The sequence below is a fragment of the Balaenoptera borealis genome (assembly GCF_965194805.1).
Source record: "Balaenoptera borealis genome assembly, chromosome: 1".
Taxonomy (NCBI): domain Eukaryota; kingdom Metazoa; phylum Chordata; class Mammalia; order Artiodactyla; family Balaenopteridae; genus Balaenoptera; species Balaenoptera borealis.
Genome location: NC_138860.1, coordinates 126881589 through 126902890, shown reverse-complemented (window position 1 = coordinate 126902890; position 21302 = coordinate 126881589). Strand labels below are relative to the sequence as shown.

The 21302-nt window shown below is 44.5% G+C and overlaps 1 protein-coding gene across 5 annotated transcripts in view; it reads left to right on the top strand.

The window, feature by feature from the left end:
* The window catches only part of AK5 (adenylate kinase 5), a 252647-nt gene that overhangs the window by 212851 nt on the left and 18494 nt on the right, over positions 1–21302 (top strand). For 4 of the 5 annotated variants that reach the window (XM_082355608.1, XM_082355606.1, XM_082355607.1 and 1 more), the window contains exons 11-13: positions 3687–3850; positions 6091–6207; positions 19004–19192. In XM_082355608.1, coding sequence (XP_082211734.1) covers positions 3687–3850; positions 6091–6207; positions 19004–19192 — 470 coding nt within the window. Of the gene's footprint in view, positions 1–3686; positions 3851–6090; positions 6208–19003; positions 19197–21302 lie in introns of all 5 variants that reach the window. The other variant, XM_082355609.1, reaches the window with a different exon arrangement.

The following is a 21302-nucleotide window of genomic DNA, read 5'->3' as shown; positions in this document are numbered from 1 at the left end:
CTTCACGGCAGTGATAATAATCACTTTGTTCTCGGGTTTGGAGCCGTGGGAAGAATCAAACCATTGTGTAGATTACTTAAAATTCCACTGTGCCTGCACCGTTTGCCCAAGAATGTTAAGAATTTGCAGCTGTCGCTCCCACGAAAGGTTTCTAACTGGGGCAGTGGCTGCTGCTTCACACACAGCTGTGGTTAATTTGAGCTGAAGATTTTTAATTGCCTTTGTGTCGAGATTTATTAAATAATATTTTAGAGGAGCAAAAACTGTAATAGTCATATTAGTAGGTTGCTGAAGGAAGAAAATAATTGGAACGCAGCATTTTTGCCCGGTAAGCCAAGTCTGAAAATATCTTTCCCATGTGACTGGCTTCCAGCCATCCCAGCAAAAGAGTTTCTAGGTAAATCCGGCCACAGAAGCCCTCGTGGCCGCTGCAGGAGCCTAGCCCTTTGTTCCCCTTACTCCTTTATCTGGAAGCACTTCTCCCCTGAGTGGCCTTCCCTTGTTTCCACTCTCCATTTCCATTATCTCAGGAGACAGAAGTCATAGCGCTTGGAGCAAACGTAGCATTAGCTGGCAATCGGCCGCTCCTGCTAAGTGGTCTGCATTATTTTTGCAAGCCTTTGTAATTGCTGTTTTCCTACTACATCTAGGCCATCCATGACAATACTGTGAGGGGTCTGAACCCTCCCCATTTGGCTGAGAGCAGCTGTACAGATGAGCAGAAGTCAGAAAACGTGGACCTTTCCTGGATTTCCTGCCAAGGCAAAGGAGAGGGAGTGAGAGGCCCTTCTACTGATGAGGGACCACAACTAATGCCCCTCAAGAGGGGTCTTGCCAATTGTTCTGAGAAAGGAGTTTTGAATATGAAGAGAGGCCAGCCAGGAAAATTGCAGAACAAGTCGTAAATCCTCATGGCTATGCTGAAAACCTCAATTGTGTTTTACATTTCAGTTCAATATTTCCTTTTAACAGGGAATCCTCCAGGCGTTAAGAAACACCTACAGTGTACAGGTGCTGTGCTATAGGCACTGCGGGGCAGAAAGTCGAGTGGGAGACCTAGACCAAGCATAAGACAGGCCAAGGGCACCCAAGCCCTTGTTACATCACTCACCCCAAGGGAGGTGAGGGGGACAAGCTGATGCCAGAAGGGGGCAGCACTGGGTCCAGGCCTAAGGGATAAAGAGGATCTTGATAGAGGGGGAAGCAAAAGCCTTCCAGGCTGAGGACCCAAGAATAGCAAAAGCACGTTGGAAAAGCATATCTTGATGTCTGTGGTTCCATTTATATAATTTTCTCAGAATGACATAGTTATAGACAGATTTAGTGGTTGCCAGAGATTAAGGATGGAGGGGCTGTGTATAGGAGAGAAGTGGGTGTAGCTATAAAAGGAAAACATGAGGGATTCTTGTGGTGATGGAAATGTTCTATATCTTCATTGCATCAATGCTGATATTCCGGTTGTGATATTGTGCTATAGTTTTGCAAGATGTCACCACAAGGGAAAATTGGTAAAGGATACATGGGATCTCTCTATATTATTCTTATGAATGTGAATCTGCAATTATCTCAAAGTAAAGTTTTTTTAAAAAGTATGTCTTGAGGAAGGGACAGTCTACAGTTGGACATGACAATGTTAGGTGAGGATAAGAAATGAAGAAAAAGGTTGGAGGGGCTTCCCTGGTGGCGCAGTGGTTGAGAGTCTGCCTGCCAATGCAGGGGACACGGGTTCGAGCCCTGGTCTGGGAAGATCCCACATGCCGCGGAGCAACTGGGCCTGTGAGCCACAACTACTGAACCTGCGCGACTGGAGCCTGTGTTCCTCAACAAGAGAGGCCACGATAGTGAGAGGCCCGTGCACCGCCATGAAGGGTGGCCCCCACTTGCCGCAACTAGAGAAAGCCCTCGCACAGAAACAAAGACCCAACACAGCCATAAATAAATAAATAAATAAATAAATAAAAATTAAAAAAAAAAAAAAAGAAGGTTGGAGAGGTTGGATGGGACTAGATTCTAGAAGCTAGAAATGCCACTCTAAGGAGTTGGGATTTCATTCTGTGAGGAATGGCAAGCCACTGAATGCTCTGAGCTGGGCGGTGACATGCTTTTCAGGCAACTCACCCTGCTAGCAGGTCTGCTGGACCTCAAAACCTCACCCATTGCCCAACGCAGAGGTGGGACGGCTGCTGTACACCGAGAGCGTGAGGGCCTGAACCGTGGAGGTGAATCTGGACACAGCAGCCAAGAGAGGTGGGAACACCTCTGAGAGCCAGAGTCCAGGCTTCGAATCCTAGACTGCTACTTACTTGCTCTTGCCACCTAAGGCAGCTAACTTCTCAGTGCCTCCGCTTCCCCATCTGTAAAATGGGAATAATACCAGTGTCTGCCTCTCTTAAGATCATTTAAAATTAATATACACAAAATGCTTAGAGCAGTGACCAGTACAGTAAGCATTTGGCAAAGGTTAGCTATTATTATTTTCAAGATGTAAAAGCTTACAACTTAGCAACTAGTTGAACTTAGGGAGGGGCAAGGAAAGAGTCAAGATGTAATGTTCATCAAAGGACTATGGGAGATCATCAGTAATAATAGCTAGAAAACAACAGAAAAATTCATATTGAGGGACATTCCATAAAATAACTATTTATAATTTTCAAAAGTGTCAGGGAAACACAGAGGAACTGTTCCTTCGGGAAGAAGACCAGAAGGACATGACAACCAAAGGCAGCACATGATTCTGAACTTGATCCATCGGCTTCAGAGGACATTATTGAGATGATTGGGACAATTCCACTGAAATGTGAATGGGGTCTGAAGATGTAGTTATTTAAGAGGATGTGTTTGGTTCCTTGTCCGGAGGAAATGACATTAAAGTGTTCTGTAGCCATGAGGCATCAGGTTGGCCGCTGATTCTTAAATGTTTCAGAAAGTTCTTTGTACTCATAACTCTTCTGTAGGCTTGTGTTTGAAAATGAAAACAATATTTTTATTGAAATATAGTTGATTTACAATGTTGTGCTAGCTTCAGGTGCACAGCACAGTGATTCAGTTATATATTTATCTTCTCTTTTTCAGATTCATTTCTCTTATAGGTTATTATAAAATATTGCGTATAGTTCCTTGTGCTATACAGTAGGTCCTTGTTGGTTATCTATTTTATATATGGTAGTGTGTATATGTTAATCCCAAACTCCTAATTTATCCCCCTCCTCTTGCCACTTTGGTAACCATAAATTTGAAAACAATTTATTTTAAAAGTAATGGCTAGCATTTGTTGAACATTCACAGTGTATCAGGCACTGTGGTCCATGCTTTGCACATGAGTGGATTCAGTGCCCCAGGAAACTTCTCTGACATGCGTGTCTACCAAACTGGGATTGTGGACCCCTGCTCTGCCCCCTGTTCTGTCCCCTGTAACAGCTGGAACTCCTCCCCACTAGACCACCTATAGTGACTGCTGTTTTTTGTCTACAACACCATCTGCCGTCCATGGACAGTAAGCTTGTTGAGGGCAAGGTCTGTGTCCCATTCTCCACTGTATCCACAGCTCTGGACACGCTCCCGGTAAATCATCACTGCTCAGTCCATGCTGGTGGATGAAGCACTGAGGCCTGCTCACCATGGTGATTATAGCCCAAAATGAGGCACCAGATTTGGGATGGATGTCTAATACATGACTTCTTTTCTAGGTGGCCCAGGCTCTGGCAAAGGCACACAGTGTGAAAAGCTGGTGGAAAAATATGGATTTACACATCTCTCGACGGGCAAGCTCCTGCGGAATGAGCTGTCATCAGAATCTGAAAGAAGCAAATTGATCAGAAACATCATGGAACGTGGAGAGCTGGTGCCCTCAGTAAGCAACAGCTGCCTTCTCTGGCTGGGGAGAGATTTGGGAGTGTTGCAATTAATCTAAGCTTCTGGAACAAAGAAACCCAAAAAGGACAATAGCTGTATTTCATTTCTTTCTTATGTAACAGTCCAGAGGCAGGCAGGAGGTCCGCAGCAGAGACCCATCTGCCAGACCAAGTTGTCCAGGCCCAGGTTCCTTCTGTCTTGTTGCTCTTCCAGCCCCTTGAATGTTACCTTGTTTCATATTTTCTTCTAAAATTGGTCCCCGCTTTAGAGTTAAAATCTTCAAAGCAGAAGTGAGCTTGGTGCAGCAGAACCTAGAATTAGAACCCACTGGAAAATAAAAAACAACATTTTGGTCTAGTTCTGAGAGGAATAATGACATTAACTTGAAATTTGGTATCTTCCTTGTGTGGCTGAAGTAAAGAATATCCCTTTTATTTACCTTTTTTGGTTTGTTTTCAAGTCACTGCCCATCTCTGAGAAGCTGGATGCCACGGGTATCAAAAAACATTCATCCCTTCCAGCCTAGGTCCCACACTAGGCTCTGTAGTCAGGGCTCGTACAATGCAGCCCTATTAGCTAACAGAGCTTTAGGCTTCCTCTTCAACCAGCTACAGTCTGTTTCCCACCTGGAAGCCAGAATGGTCCTCATGAAAGGAAACAGACCATTGCAGTTGACTCTCAGTGGGCCTCCTTCTGCCCACTCTTTTCCCCCTACAGTTTACTCTTTTCACAGCAGCCAGAGTGATTTCTTGAAAACGTTTATCCCCTTCCCCAGAAACTTCCAACAGCTCCTCACCACACTTAGAATGAAATCCAGAGTCTTTCCTGTGGCTCTGGACTCCAGCTTGCTCTCTGACACTGTTTCCCACCACTCTCACGTTCACTCTCACCCAACCAGTCACTTCCTCATTGTTCCTCCCACAGGCCAGGCTGTTCCTGCCTCAGGGCCTTTGCACTTGCTGTTTCCTTAGCCAGAGCCCTCTTCCTTCATATATGCATATAGTTTGCTCCTTTACTTCATCCAGATCTCTACTTAAATATCACAATTTATCAAAGAGACCCTTGCTGAGCACCCCGTCTAAAATAGCACCTGTAACATTCTGCTTCTTCTGTCCTGCTTTAATTTTGTTCCTAGTAGTTCTCTCTAGCTGATTATTTCTATATATTTACTTGTTCATCTATTATCTGTCTTTTTCACTAGAATGTAAGCTTCATGCAGATTTAATTCATTATTATCTAGGGATAGTTTCTGACCACCCTTACGATGGCTGCATTCCCCAAGTCCCTGCCAAAAGTCAGAGGATGCCTGGGACCCAGAGAACACAAGGAATTCCCCCCAGTTTGGGCAGCTGGTGGCATTTTCCTACATCCGTTCCCAAGCTTCCATGTATCCCTCCTTCCTTATTTTCCATAAGCGGAAGTTAAATCAAATTTTTTAACAAAGTGATATTGCTAGAAAATGCTGCTTCATATCTACTGAAAGTCTCCTCAAGTCAGTGCGTGTCAAAATTTATAAAATATTTACTGGAACAAATCAACAGGGAAGCACATTTTATACCGTGTTTTGTCTAGTTTTAAACTGGCATTAGGCCTAATTCAAGGAGTGCTACTGTATGAAATACAGCACTATATTTCACCTAATCTAAGATGTCATTATTTTTAGACACCCCAGTAAAATATAGCCAATAAAAATATACCGGTAAGAAAAAAACACTAACAATTAAACTATGACCCAGCACTGACTGTAAGATACCTACCAATTCCATAGACATTAAAATGGGGGGGGTGGTGAGATTTGGAGTTGATGAAATACAGTATATTGCTGCCTGCTGTTAATCTTTTTTTAACTAATTTGTATTGGAGAATTAGTTGCTTTACACTGTTGTGTTAGTTTCTGCTGTACAGCAAAGTGAATCAGTTATACGTACACATATATCCCCTCTTTTTTAGATTTCCTTCCCACTTAGGTCACCACAGAGCATTGAGTATAGTTCCCTGTGCTATACAGTGGGTTCTCATTAGTTATCTATTTTATACATAGTAGTGTATATATGTCAAGCCCAGTCTCCCAATTCATCCCACTCCCCCCGCTTCCCTCCTTGGTATCCATAAGTTTGTTCTCAACATCTTGTGGTTATCTCTCTCCCTCCCGTGATGGGATGGCTCGGGAGAACTGCGCTGACTCCAGTGCTGTTCTGTGGAAGAGCTCGGGTCCTGACTGCTCTCCCTCCGCTCCAGGGCCTCATTCTGGAGCTCCTGAAGGAGGCCATGGTGGCCAACCTCAGAAACACCAAGGGTTTCCTGATTGATGGCTATCCTCAGGAAGTGAAGCAAGGGGAAGAGTTCGGACGTAGGGTGAGTGTTGTTCTGGGGATCATACCAGAAGAAAAATAGGGGACATCATCGAGGCTGGGGGATAAATTCAAAGTCTATGCCTTTCTCAATTACATTAAATAAAACTTTCTATTACAAATGGCAGAAACTCAGCATGCAGGCCAAAAAAAAGGGTGGAGGGTGGGAACGCTGGTGGTGGGTTTATGGGTTCAAGTAACTAAAACTTCCAAGAGCAGTTCACACTTGGTTGGATCCATGTATTCAAATTTGTTCATCAGTGATCTGACGTCCTCCATCTCTTGGATATTCTTTCTTTGCGTTGGCCTCATTTTCTTCCTGTTACAGGCTTATATTCTACCATCTAAGTGATCTCACAGAAAAGTGTTTCTATTCTCCAGCAAAAAACCTAGGATTTTGTTTCATTATCCTGGATTATCAGGTCCTGGGCTCATCACGGAACCAATCACTGTGGATATCCAGGAATATCCTGGTCCAGCCTGGAGGACCAGGGCGAGGATGGGAAGAAAGGAGGGAGAATGGGCACCACACCTGAACCAGGCAGACCAAAGTTTTCCTGATTGATGGCTCTCCCCGGGAAGTGAAGCAAGGGGAAGAGTTGGGCAAGAATGGGCACCACACCAGAACCATGAAAAGAAAGGGAAGGGAATTACCCAAAGAAAAATAGGATGCCCTTAGAAGAAGGCAAGGAGAAACGTTGCTGGACAGGCAGAGTCAGATATATGTACCCCTCTGACCATCCCAGCATCAGATATATGTCCCACCCTCTTCACTAGGAGGCCACTCACAGGGGAACAGCAGGAAGTAAAAAATATTGTTCCTATCATTTATTGAGCCTACTCTGGGCTAAGTCCTGGGCTACACACTTTACATACATTATCTCTAATTTTACAAAGTCCAAACAAGAGGGAAACAATTGTCCCCATTTATTAAACAAAGATTCCAGAGCCTACAAGAATTAATATTTATATAGAGATCTCTTTAGACTAGTTTTAAAAACACTTTTATATATGTTATTTCATTTGATATATTTTTAATAACCTGTTAGATAGAGAGAGGAGGTATTTTCTTCATGGTAAAGGTGATGAGTTAAGCCCAGAGAGGTTACATGACTTGCCCACAGCCCCACAGCTAGTAAGTGCCAACTCACTGGTAAGTGACAACTACCGGTAGGACTAAGATTTGGGGGGCCCATCTCCATCCATCTCTAACACTGCAATGTTGATTAGGGGTAATGGTACTTGTGTGTCCCCTGGGAGTTAGTTTGACCTCCTTCTGAGTCTCTGTTTTAATTAGTTTCCTTAGATGGTGTCTAAATACTTAAAGGACAATTGCTCACCTTCCCTTGCATTTCCTATTTGCAACCAGAGTCAGAGAAGAAATTCCCTGGCCCAATTGCCAAGGGTGGGCTCTAACCCCCGGGACTGACTTTCTGAATCTCAACTCAGGCGCCTTTATCAACAAGATGGAGGTGAGCAGGGAGAAGTGGATTTGTGTGGCAGCACCTGGGACTGTGGCAGTTCCAGGTGATTCCTGATGGGCACTCATGTACCAGAAATCTAAACAGCCTTCTCCCACCAAACAAACCACTTTAAGAGCTCAGATTTCTATATAATAAACCACTTTTTTACAAAATGGAATTGGAAGGATTGTTCTAGTTTTTTTTAAAATCATGGTAATATTTTACCATGTTCTGTATATTTACAGAACATAAAATTTACCATCTTAACCAATTTTAAGTGTACGCTTCAATCATGTTAAGTGTATTCGTATTGTTGTGCAACCAATCTCCAGAACTCTTTTCAACTTGCAAAACTGAAACTCTTCACTTATTAAACTCCCCATTTCCCTGTCCCCCGCCCCCTGACAACCACTGTTCCACTTTCTGTCTTTATGAATTGACTACTCTAGGTACCTCACATAAGTGGAATCAGATTTGTCCTTTTGTCACTGGCTTATTTCATTTAGCATAATGTCCTCAAGGTTCATTCATGTTGTAGCATGTGTTAAAATTTCCTTCCTTGTTAAGGATGAATAATATTTTGCTTATCCATTCATTCATTGATGGCTACTTGGGTTACTTCGACTTTTTGCCTATTGTAAATAATGCTGCTATGAATGTGCGTGCACAGATTGCTCTTCAAGACCCTGCTTTCACGTCTTTTGGGTATATACACAGAAGTGAAATTGCTCGATCATATGGTAATTCTATTTTTAATTTTTTGAGGAATCAATACATATGCATACATACTGCCAGCCATAGTGGCTGCACCATTTTACATTCCCACCAGCAGTGCATAACGGTTTCAGTTTCTCTACATCCTCGCCAACACATATTGTCTGTTTTTTTGATAGTAACCATCCTAATGGATGTGAAGTGGTATCTCATTGTGATTTGGGTTTGCATTTCCCTAATGATTAATGATGTTGAGCATCTTTTCATGTGCTTGTTGGCCATTTGTATGTCTCCTTTGGAGAAATGTCTGTTCAAGTCTTTTGCCCATTTTTTAACTAGGTTGTTTGGTTTTTGTTGTTGAATTGTAGGAGTCTGGGTTATGTTCTGGATTTTAACCCCCTATCAGATATATGATTTGCTAATATTTTCTCCCATTACATAGGTTGCCTTTTTACTCTGTTGATTGTGTCCTTTGATGCACAGAAGTTTTTAATTTTGATATAATCCAATTTATCTATTTTTGCTTTTGTCTCCTGTGCTTTTGGTATCATGTCCAAGAAATTATTGTCAAATCCAGTGTCATGAAGATTTTCCCCTGTTTTCTCTTAAGAATTTTGCAGTTTTCACTCTTACATTTAGGTCTTTAATCCATCTTGACCTAATTTTTGTATGCGGTGTAATGTAAGGGTCCAACTCTATTCTTTGCATTGAGATCACCAGTTGTCCCAAAACCACTGATTGAAAAGACTGTTTTTTCCCCATTGAGTGGTCTTGGACCCTTGTCAAAAATCATTTGACTGTGTATCCGAGAGTTCAGTTTTGGGTTCTATATTATATTCCATTGGTCTAAGTTACTGACTTTATGCCAGTACCACACTGTCTTGATTACTGTAGCTTTGTAATAGTTTTCAAATCAGGAAGTAAGAGCCCTCCAACTTTGTTCTTTTTCAAGGTTGCTTTGGCTAGTCAGGGTCCCTTGAGATTCCACATGAATTTTAGGGTAGATATTTCTATTTCTGCAACAACAACAGAAAATGTCATTGGAACTTTGATAGGGATTGTATTAAATCTGTAGATCACTTTTGTAGTATTGACATCTTAACAATATTAAGTATTCCGCAGATTGTCTTACATTTTTGTTTATTCTGATATTCTAGCCAGTGTCCAGGCTGTAAATAAGGCTCCTGGGGATACTCTTGAACTGAGGAACAAGGGCATCTTTCCTGCACCATCTCTGAATTAGGGCCTCTGCAAGGCCAAGGGTGAGGGGAGATCCAGAGAAGAGGAAGGGGTGGTCAGGGGCCCTTGAGGGGCTCCTTGCTTATTGGAGATTGGCAATTGTGTAAACACGCCATTAAAACACAAGAGGGCAAAACTTTAAAAAAAAAGAAAAACACACACACACACAAGGGAGATGAGCGCTAACTGCTGCCAGTCAGCAATGTTGATTGAGGTTCAGGCTTCAAGGTGGCAGCACCCCACCAGATTATCTCACACTTGACCTTGCCCATGAACTTAAGGTCCGAGAGTCCTGGCAGGGTCTCTGGGACAGTCAGGAAAGGTCACGAACTTGCTTGGAAGTGCTGGGGAAAATATCCTTTTCAATGTCTTTTTTTAGTTGCTCTCAGTGGTAGTACAATATTCTTTGAAACCCCCAAATGGCCAAGTGTGATAAATAAGGTGTAGGGTAAAGATAAGCATCTTTTTTGTCAACTACTGTGTGCAAACAACAACAAAATTATGATCTTTGTTCTCCTTTGGGAACTTTTTAAACTGGGTCTGAAGGCAAATATCTGAACTTAGGCCTATGGGGTCGGAACTGTTTGGAGCAGTGACGGCACTGTGGCACTCATGTAGCGCCTCCCAAGGTGACATCTTTAAAGCGCATCACTTATGCTGTCTGGAGTCAAAAAAGCTGGATGTTCACCTGGGTCATAGATTAGTGTGACCCTGGGCATGTCACTCAACTTCAGATTCCTCCTCTGTAAAATAGAGAGAATAATGTAGCTGCCAAATCCTATTTAGAGGGTTTTGTGAGCATCAAATGATGTAACACATATAAATGTGTTTCCTAAGCTATAAAAGGTTATAAAATATTATCTACTTTAGGGTCGCCCATTTTTCAATCACATTTCATTCAAGCCCATAAATTCTTGCTCCGTCATGCCTTTCTCCTTTGCTTATAACCCAGGATGGGTGAGTTCAGGACTTTAGATGGCCAACCAGTCTATCCCTGGTCTTTGGGTAAATATGAATTCAAATCATCCATACGATCTTCCTAAAGTAAAGCAAAACTTCCTTCCCCACTGTGGGTCCCATTCAGACAGGTTTTAGAAAGTGTCAGATAAGAGGCTTAACTAGAACTTAGGAGTGATAAAGAGTCATCAACGTGATGACTGGATAGTTTCAACCAATGCTAAAATTCATGACGCACTTCCAAAAATATACAAGTGCCCCCTTTCATTAATGAACCGGTGACCTTCAAGTGAGACGCTTACGACGACAGTCTTTGGCATTCTGCTGGAAGGAGTTTGCAAAGATCAAGCGTGATCTTGATTTGTCCCTGGGTACAGCAATTTAGAAGATTCTAATATCAATTTGGCTTGTGTGCAAGAGAACACATCCAGCCCTCCAAAACAAGCACTGCTTTAAACCTGACCAGAACAACAAAGATGCTACAAACACGGAATGAGCCGCTGTTGATTCATTTATGCCCTGAAGGGACTCAATCATTTGTACAGCCCCCTCCAAATTACAGGCAAGCAATTCATTTGAAATGTGGCAAAGACAAATACAGATGTACGATTTTCCCCAGAGATTCAGAGTAATAAGCCTGGCTGAGAGCACAGTGAGTGTTTTTTGTGTACCTGTCAGGCCTGCGACTCTGTTTGAAGCCCATTCAGGCCTACGGATGGTTTTCCAGCCCATAGACGCGTCACCAGCCCTTCTGTATCACAGAGACTGATGTGTCTGATGCTTGAGACCATCTGTGGCTGAAAAAAATCCAGTTCAGTTAGTTAGGCTGATGTGTTTGCATACTGTAGCTGCTTGCTCTGAGAGGCAGGTCCTTTGAGCATCTGCTTGGCTACCATACACAACACCACTAAAGACCAAGTGCAAACTCATGTCCACAGCTTAGGGTTAAATCTGTATGTGCTTTCTCTATTACCACCCTATCTTCTGTTCCCAAGCCTAGTTTTCCCCCCATCGAATTAATGATCTGTGCCTTCAGTATCCAACATAGTGTGTTAAGGAAGGGAAGGTTGTCACTGTGTGTGTGTGTGTGTGTGTGTGTGTGTGAGAGAGAGAGAGAGAGAGAGGGAGAAGGAATATGAAGGAGGAGTTGGAGTTTCTAACCACCAGCTCCCAACCCATTTGCGAACCCCCGGTTTTAGTCACTTCGTGGCACAGGCCTGTATTTAGAGCCTGGCTTTATAAGTCCAAGACAAGTCATTTAACTATACATAGTTCAATTTCCTCTTCTATAAAATATAGGTGGAAAATAGCTACCTCCAGCCATTAAAAAAAAAAAGAAAGAAAGAAAAGAAATCTTGTCATTTGCAACAACATAGATGGATTTAGAGGGTATTTTGCTAAGTGAGATGAGTCAGACAGAGAAAGACAAATACCTCATGATCTATTTATATGTGGAATCCAAAAAACCAAACAAACAAACCAAAACAAAAACAGATTCACAGATACAGAGAACAAACAGGTGGTTGCCAGAAGGGAGGGGGTGGGGAGTGGGCAAAAAAGTGAAGGGGATTAAGATGTACAAACCTCCAGTTATATAATAAATAAGTCACAGGGATATAATATACAGCATAGGGAATATGGCCAGTAATATCGTAATAACTTTGTATGAGGAGAGATGGTAACTAGACTCATCATGGTGATCATTTCATAATGTATGCGAGTGTTAAAGCATTATGTAGTACATCTGAAACGAACATAATATTGTATGTCAACTATATTTCAGTTAAAAAAAAGAAAAAATTGCTACCTCAGTGCTTGTTGGGAGGATTGGCTGAAATCCTTGAAATGTGCCTTATATATGTATAAGCCTGCATATGATGTTCAATAAATTGTTATGGTTTTTTTTTCAAAATTATGTATATTTTTTCTGATTATAGAAGTAGGAATTATATAGATATGAGACAATACAGGAAAATGTAAAACAAAGACTAACTAACCAGCCAGAGATAACAGTCTGATGTCTGTTCTTCCAGTCTTGGTTCTACCTATTTTCATGCATTTAAAATCATACAGGATACATAACTATCTGAATAATAGCTGTTATTTTTTGAGCACTTAAAATGTGCCCAGAATTGAACTACATGCTTTACGCATGTCATTGTATTAATCTTTACAATCCTATTCAGGATTGTATTCATTGTATTAATCTTTACAATCCTATTCAGTAGGTATTATTATCCCCACTTTATAGATTATTCTCATCTCAAGGAGGGTGTGTGCTTAGCCTGACTCCCTGGTGTGAAATCGAAACACTTTCCTGTGTTGACCCAACATTTCAGCAGCCAAGCTAAACACATGTTAACAGAAGTGAAATGCACGGGTTTGCTCTTGCCTTTTCCTCCCAGAAGCCTCTTAGCTGAAATTCTGCCCTTAGCCTGACTATGCAGATGAGTTTCCTGGATGCGTGGATAATGAGTGTATCCCTCTGCCTGACAGCTCTGAACTGTCTCATAACACTGTTCATCTACAGAATCAGTGATTCTTTTTATAAGTGTATTCTAATCTTCGGCATGAACTCTTAGCAAAAAAAAAAAAAAAAAAGGTTATGAGTCTGGCCAAGGAACTTTCTAGTTGGTGTGTCCTAGTGGTTTGGAATTGTGGCAAGCCTTGGGACCACCTCGGGATTTTCCACTTGAGATTTTCCACTCTCTTCTTTTTTTAAAGAAGAGAAAGGAAATTTTAAATTTATTTATTTATTTATTTATAGCTGTGTTGGGTCTTCGTTTCTGTGCGAGGGCTTCCTCTAGTTGCGGCGAGCGGGGGCCACTAGTCATCGCGGTGCGCGGGCCTCTCACTATCGCGGCCTCTCTTGCCATGGAGCACAGGCTCCAGACGCGCAGGCTCAGTAATTGTGGCTCACGGGCCCAGCTGCTCCGCGGCATGTGGGATCCTCCCAGACCAGGGCTCGAACCAGCGTCCCCTGCATTGGCAGGCGGATTCTCAACCACTGCGCCACCAGGGAAGCCCCTCCACTCTCTTCTTCCAACTTCTGGTTCATTGCAGAACTTTTGAGCTATGTAATGGCAGCACCAGGGCAGATGTTAGGGTGGCGATGGGGTGGTATTATTATTATTAGGGTTGCGTGTTCAGCAATTCTGGAATGACCCCATCACCCCTCCTCTACTGAGGTTCCCCAAGGGCATAAAGCTCAGGAGTGAGAGCAAATGGGAAATAGGCCCGTGGCTCTGTTGTTAGCCAGGCCTTACCTCCCAGTGCAGTGAGGCTGGTAGACGCGCTGGAGTGCACAACTTAGGCTAAAAGCACGGGTGGGGCCTCTGACTCTTTCTAAACTCAGATCTGACCAACAGGGGCTTTTACAAAGCGCAAAGGGATGAAAATGAATATTGCCAGGCCCACATTAAATAACATTAGCTCACATTTATGCAGTGCTTGAAATGGGCCATGTATTAACTCATTTAATCCTCGGCAGCCGTCCTACGAGGCAGAAACTCTTGTCACCCTCATTTAAAATGAGGAAACTGAGGCACCCAGAGAGAACAAGAAAGCTAGTACTCTGAACCGTAGAGAGTTCCTGAATGGCAGGACCCTGCCCACTGGTAATATGGCCTAACCCGTGTCCTGACTTAATCAGAAGAAAACTAAAGTGGGGGTCAGAGGAGAGCAGGGTAAACGCCTCCTCCTGCTCTACCTGCTGGAATTCTCCAGGCAAAGCCATCATCACAAGTCAGCTGACATCCTCATCCTGGTGGGCTGCTCTCAGCTGGAGTGAGCGCTGATCCCAGCTAGATCCCCAGAGGCAGCAAAAGCAAGTTTCCGCAAAATAAAATTAAATCACCTCTGACACCGTCCACTTCTTTTCCTACTACCCCACCCTCCTCTCCTGGCTCCACTTGGCCCACCAGGCATCTGGCCTGAGTCCCATTCTGAAGGCTCTGGCACCCTCCACTAGGGTGAAGTCACCAGGCTTTGGAGTTACACGCAGCTGGCTCAGGACTGCCACTAACTAGTGCTCAGTGATTTGGGGCAAGTTAACCTCTGTGGGCCTCCATTTCCTCCCCACAGGGGTTAGAGCGATGGCACAGTGCGCCAGCTGCTGAAATGTTCTTACATATCTCAATGCCCTCCCAAGGGTACTTGTGCTCTAATAAGGGTCCCCTGAATACCCAAAGGCCATGAAGAGCCCAGTACTGCTGTGGCAGAATTCCAGGGAGCCAGCAGGGCAGTGCTGGGGACATGGAGTTGTCCCCAAGTCTCTGTGACTCATCCAGACAAGGACAGAGTTCTCTGTTCTCCCCTCCACGGGATGTTAGAGCAGGGGTCCCCAGCCCCCAGGACGCAGACTGGTACGGGTCCTCGGCCTGTTAGGAACCAGGCCGCGCAGCAGGAGGTGAGTGGCGGGTGAGCGAGCGAAGCTTCCTCTGCCGCTCCCCATCGCCCCCCATGGCTCCCCATCGCTTGTATTACCTCCTGAACCATCCACCCCCACCCCATGGGTCCGTGGAAAAATTGTCTTCCACGAAAGCATCCCTGGTGCCAAAAAGGTTGGGGACCGCTGTGTTAGAGGCTAAACATGGTCCAGGGAAAAAAGGCAGAGCTACTCCAAGGGACTTTATAAAGAAATATATCGGGGCTTCCCTGGTGGCACAGTGGTTGAGAATCTGCCTGCCAATTCAGGGGACACGGGTTCGAGCCCTGGTCTGGGAAGATCCCACATGCCGCGGAGCAGCTGGGCCCGTGAGCCACAATTACTGAGCCTGCGCGTCTGGAGCCTGTGCTCCATGGCAAGAGAGGCCGCGATAGTGAGAGGCCCGTGCATCGCGATGAAGAGTGGCCCCCGCTTGCCACAACTAGAGAAAGCCCTCGCACAGAAACGAAGACCCAACACAGCCATAAATAAATAAATAAATAAATAAAAATTAAAAAAAATATATATCAAAGCATTTTGAAAAATGATTGAATGGTATTTCACTCAAACTTTTCAAAAACTTTTAGGTGTTAAAAGCATCAGTGGAAGAAATGAGCTCTGAAGCCATGAAAGGACATGGAAGAAACTTAAATGCATATGGTTAAGTGAAAGAAGCCAGCCTGAAAAGGCTACACACTGGATGAGTTCAACAATGTGATATTCTGGGACAGGCAATTCTATAGAAACAGTTAAAAAATGATCAGTAGTTGCCAGGGTTAGGGAGGAGAGAGAGGGAGGAATGAATAGGAAGAGCACAGGAGATTTTCAGAGTGGTGAAAGTATTACGTATTATGCTATAATGGTGGATCATGACATGATGCAATTGTCAAAACCCATAGAATGTACAACACAAAGGATGAACTTTAATGTCAACTATGGACTTCAGTTAATGCTTCAGTATTGTTTCATTAATTGTAACAAATGTACCACACTAAAGACATAATAGGGGAAACCAGGGGAGGGCAATTACATGGTAACTTTCTGTACTATCTGCTCAATTTTCCTGTAAACCTAAAACTTAAAATTTATTAATTAAAAAAAAAAAGAATCAGTGGTACAGGCCACTTCCAAATGGAATGGCTGCTCGACAGCTTTTTATGTAGGAAGGGAGTGCTGACTCCAGGAGAAATAGGTTGGGTCAAACCCCAATCTTGGCAGGAGAGCAGCTTCTCAAGGTATTATTTTGTGAAGCATCACCTGGGGATCTTCTTAAAATGCAGAGTCAGCAGGTCGAGGATGGTGCCTGAGCATCTGCATTTCTAACAAGCTCCCAGATGAAGCCTGTGCTGCCAGTTCACAGCCCACACTTTGAGAATCAAGGTGGAAGCTCCCTCTCTGTCCTGCACTTATTTAGGTTCATTTACTGCCAGCTCCTGCTCAGACACACATTATCTCTGTACCTGAGTGAGTCCCTGAATTGTCATCCGTGTCCTCACAAGTGGCCTGAAAACCGCCACAGTAAGAAAAATCGCCTAGTCTCCAAACACAACCCTGGCCGGAAACTGCTCTAGGAGCCAAACTCTGTAACTGAGCCCTAGGCTGCCTCCCAAGCTCGCCCTCTGCTGGTGGACAAGGGTCATTGTCTTCTAAACTTTCACACAGCTTTCTTACTGCTCAAATGCTTTTTTTTTTCCTTCCAATTAATAAAGACAGAAGAGTTAGATGACATGTTCCAGAGGTTTATTTCACTCTTCTAGATTTTGGAGAATTTTTCCACTCTGTTTCTTAAAGTACATCCTTCAGAGGGGGTAGATAAATCACTGAACAGCACTTACTGACAACTTTCGACTCTGCGTGTTGTCTTAAAGTCCTCCCCTACCCTAACTTTGTTCCCATCCCTCCCAGGCACTTTCCACAGTGGGGCGGTAAACTTTCGTTTACATTGCAAGATCAGAAGAGAGCAACAATTTCTTCTGATCCAGGGTTGAGATTGGTAGTGGAGGCAAGGTTGGTATCGTCCAGAGAGAGACATCAGAAGCAAAAGAACACTTTAAGGGAAGGATGGGGAGATGGGGAGAGACACACTACAGATCATACACTATCACTCATTCATGAAAATATTTCTTTGTTACCTACTATATACAAGACTTGGAATCAGGAGCTGAGCATTCCTAACGCCTACACACAAAGAAAGAGATCATAGCCCAATATGGGAATAAGCATAGTGGCTGATACTTACCAAGTGTTTCCATATGCCAAGCAATCTACTTACATTACCTTATTTAATTGTATTTAATCCTCACAGCAATTCTGTGATCATCCTCATTGAACAAATGAGAAAGTTGGGGGTGCAGAGAAGTTGAGTGACACTTTTAGTTAATGATGAAGTCAGGTAACTTAAAAAAACAATTTGTTATTTTCTCTAATAGGGTTCTGGGGGTTGATGGGCTCAGCTGGCTGGTTCTCACTTGAGGTCCTTTATTCAGTTGCAGTCAGATAGTTGGTAAGGCTGAGTAGACATGTCTGGAGCAGGGGCTGGGATGTCTACAACAGCCAAGGTCTGGTCAGGCATCTCTGTCCACATGGCCTCTCTGTGTGGCTAGCTTGGGCTTCCTCCCAGCCTAGCAGTCAGAGTCATTGGACATCTTAGGTGGCAGTTGACCAGGCAGGAACTGCAAAACTTCTTATGATCTTGCTTCTAAAAGCATGTGGCTTTACAATAGCCAGGACATGGAAGCAACCTAAGTGTCCATCGACAGATGAAAGGATAAAGGAGATGTGGCACATATATACAATGGAATATTACTCAGCCATAAAAAGAAACTAAATTGAGTTATTTGTAGTGAGGTGGATGGACCTAGAGTCTGTCATACAGAGTGAAGTAAGTCAGAAAGAGAAAAACAAATACCGTATGCTAACACATATATATGGAATCTAAAAAAAATGTTCTGAAGAACCTAGGGGCAAGACAGGAATAAGGACGCAGACGTAGAGAATGGACTTGAGGACACGGGGAGGGGGAAGGGTAAGCTGGGATGAAGTGAGAGAGTGGCATGGACATGTGTACACTACCAAACGTAAAATAGATAGCTAGTGGGAAGCAGCCACATAGCACAGGGAGATCAGCTCGGTGCTTTGTGAACACCTAGAGGGGTGGGATAGGGAGGGTGGGAGGGAGACGCAAGAGGGAGGAGATATGGGGATATATGTAAATGTATAGCTGATTCACTTCATTATAAAGCAGAAACTAACACACCATTGTAAAGCAATTATACTCCAATAAAGATGTTAAAAGTTATTAAATAAATAAATAAATAATAAAAGCATGTGGCATCATTTCTACCATGTTCTGTTGGTCAGTTACAGTTCAGCTCAGATTCAAGGAGGTAGAGGAATGGGCTCTATGTCTCAATGGGGGGAAGAGCTTAAAGTACATGGAGGTAATGAATCAATGAAGACCGTCTTGGAGACAAGTCACCACAGCAGGATTTGACCCTCAGCAGCCTGACTCGAACCTTTTGTGCTCAACCATTGTGCTCTCCTGACCCCCACGCAGTACAGACACAGCCACAGTGTGCTCCTGGAGGCTCATGTGAGGTATAGTGGTGGACACAGAAGGAGGTGATTAGCTTGTCTCGGTAGGTCAGGCAGGGCTCCCAGCGGGAAGCACCACACACACACACACACACACACACACACACACACACACACCCCTCCCCTTAGTGTGGAGGACAGATTGTGACTGCATTGGGTAGCATTCTATACAATCCCTGCATTACATGAGGTGACCTAAACGTTGAGGACAAGAGACAGCTCTGAGGCAGCCTGTGGAAAGCCTCTGATGTGGAAATAAGGAGCCGTGATGTCCTGTCCCAACTCTGCCACAATGTAGGTCTGGGACCCTGAGAGGAAGCAGAAGTAAAGAACTAGGGATCCCAGGTCTTCCCAGAACCTCGCTGAGTGGAATTTCTGAGCGTGTTGTGCCCCCTCCCCATCCCCAGATTGGAGACCCTCGCTTGGTGATCTGTATGGACTGTTCGGCAGACACCATGACCAACCGCCTTCTCCAGCGGAGCGGGAGCGGCCCGCGCGCGGACGACAGAACCGCTCTCACCAAGCGCCTTGAGACCTACTACCGGGCCTCCATCCCCATGGTCGCCTACTATGAGACGAAAACACAGCTGCATAAGGTGAGTCACCTCACAGCCCCCCAAAATGAACCAGCCGCCCACTTTTTTTTCAAAAACAGAGAAAAAAATAGGAAATTTCGGTTAGGGGATCTTGGAATTAGAACTGCATACAGCTGCACAATTTGGGCCAAAATATGGGTCCCTTACTCTTTTCACTTTTGTATGTCATCATACGGGCCATGAAAACCTGGCCATACAATGTTTATAGATGCCATTATGGTTGCTGGAAACGGTCCTATTTCCAAGAAAGAGGGAGAGAGGGAAGGAGGGAGGGAGGTGGGGAGGGAGGGGGAGAAGGAAGGGAGGAAGGGAGGAAGGGAGGAAGGGAGGGGGAGGGAGGGAGGGGGAGAGGGAGGGGGAGAGAGGGGGAGAGGGAGGGGGGAGGGAGGGGGAGGGGAAGGAGGGGAAGGGAGCGGGAGGGAGGGAGGGGGGAAGAAGGGAGGGAGGGAGGGAGGAAGGGAGGGAGGTGTGGATGAGGCCTAAGTTCTGCCTCCCAGAACTCAGCTGCACAGGAGGATCCAGAAGGTCTCGTCTAGATCTAAAATTCAACAACTTTGCATTTCTAGATTTTTGCCTAGTTCATAATTGGCCCTTGGCTGCCTCAGTTTCTTGCAATGACTAGTGTTATTGGGAGAAGCAACATATGGGGCCAGGAGAGCAGATGAGGTGAAACAATGAGGAAACGGGTGGTGTCAACTCAATGATTACAAGCGCTAATCCATGCTGAGTCCCTGTTAAGTTCACGAATTTGGGAAAACTACCCAATCCCCATTCATTCACTCATTTAATAACTGTGTATCAAGCACCTCCTATGGACCATCCACTGCCATGGTGGTTTGGATGCAGGTGATAAGATGTGGTTCTTGCCTGCTAGAGCCTAGGGTTTAGTAGGGGAGAGAGACACACCTGTGATCACAGTATGGGGTCAAAGCGAGCACAGAGTGAGTTCCAAGGGCCCTTTAAGCTGGTCTGAGGGGAGGCAGAAGGCGTTGAGGAAGGTCACCAGAGGAGAACTAAGCTGAGCCCGAGGTGCGGGTGCCGTAAGGGGAGCAGAGCCCCTCACACAGAAGGAGCTCGGCTGTGACCTACAGTGCCAAGGAAACGAGGGACAAGAGGTGGAGGTGGAGAGGCAAGCAAGGACCAGATCAAGATGAACTTATCATAGGAGCAAATAATTATCCTGAGGATGATGACGGGAACTACCAAAGGGGACAGACATAGTCAGGGTTTCCGTTTAGCAAGCTCCCTCCATCAGCCTTGTGGAGAATGGGTCCCAAGAAGGTCAGGCCAGGAGACCGCTGGGAGGCTGGGGAGTATCCAGGAACCAAACCCTGAGGACCCAACGCAGAGGAGAGAGAGTGAACAGCTACTCTCTGCTTTTCCCAGGAAGTTAAAAGGAGACATCAGTCAATCAATAACAAACTTGTCTCGGAGACAGCTACATGATCCATTCCTTGGGGAAAACCACTGATAATGAATTCTTATCTTCTGAGCCTGTTAATGGTCCATTTTCCAGACTCCTACGAACTTAGCCCTGTGTCGAATCTGAAAGGTGCTCCATGATTTAACTCAGAGATGTCATGTGTGTGACATGACAGCCGTCATCCCCACCTCCTGCACCCACAGCAGACACTGCTAAGCCATCGTGGCGCTTTCCTCAAGACCCAGACGTGGCCTCGTGATGTTGTTAGCACAGCGCGCCAGGCAGCTCCTTCCAATTGCTAGGACTTGAGCAAGACGAATCCTATTTGCTGTACTTCATGTAACCTCTGGTTGCTACATAAAACAAAGATCTAGATCTTTAGAAACAAGCAAACAAAAAGTGCACTATGTAAGAGCAGGGTCTTAAGAATTCAGGTGGCAGAGGCCTTTCCAGGATTGGTGATTTCCACCCTTCGTGCCGCCTAGAACACACGTGGAAATTACCTTCCACTTTCAAGATTTGCAGAGGTGAGAAAAGCCCCTAAGTAATTCAGAGTCAGAAAAGCCCTTTTACCTCTCTCCTGTATTATTCCAACCTAAATTCTACACACTCACAAATGATTGGCACGTGCATGCGGGGCTAACCGAGTTCTCAGATAAAGCTGATTTCTGGGATCCTCCTTAGAAA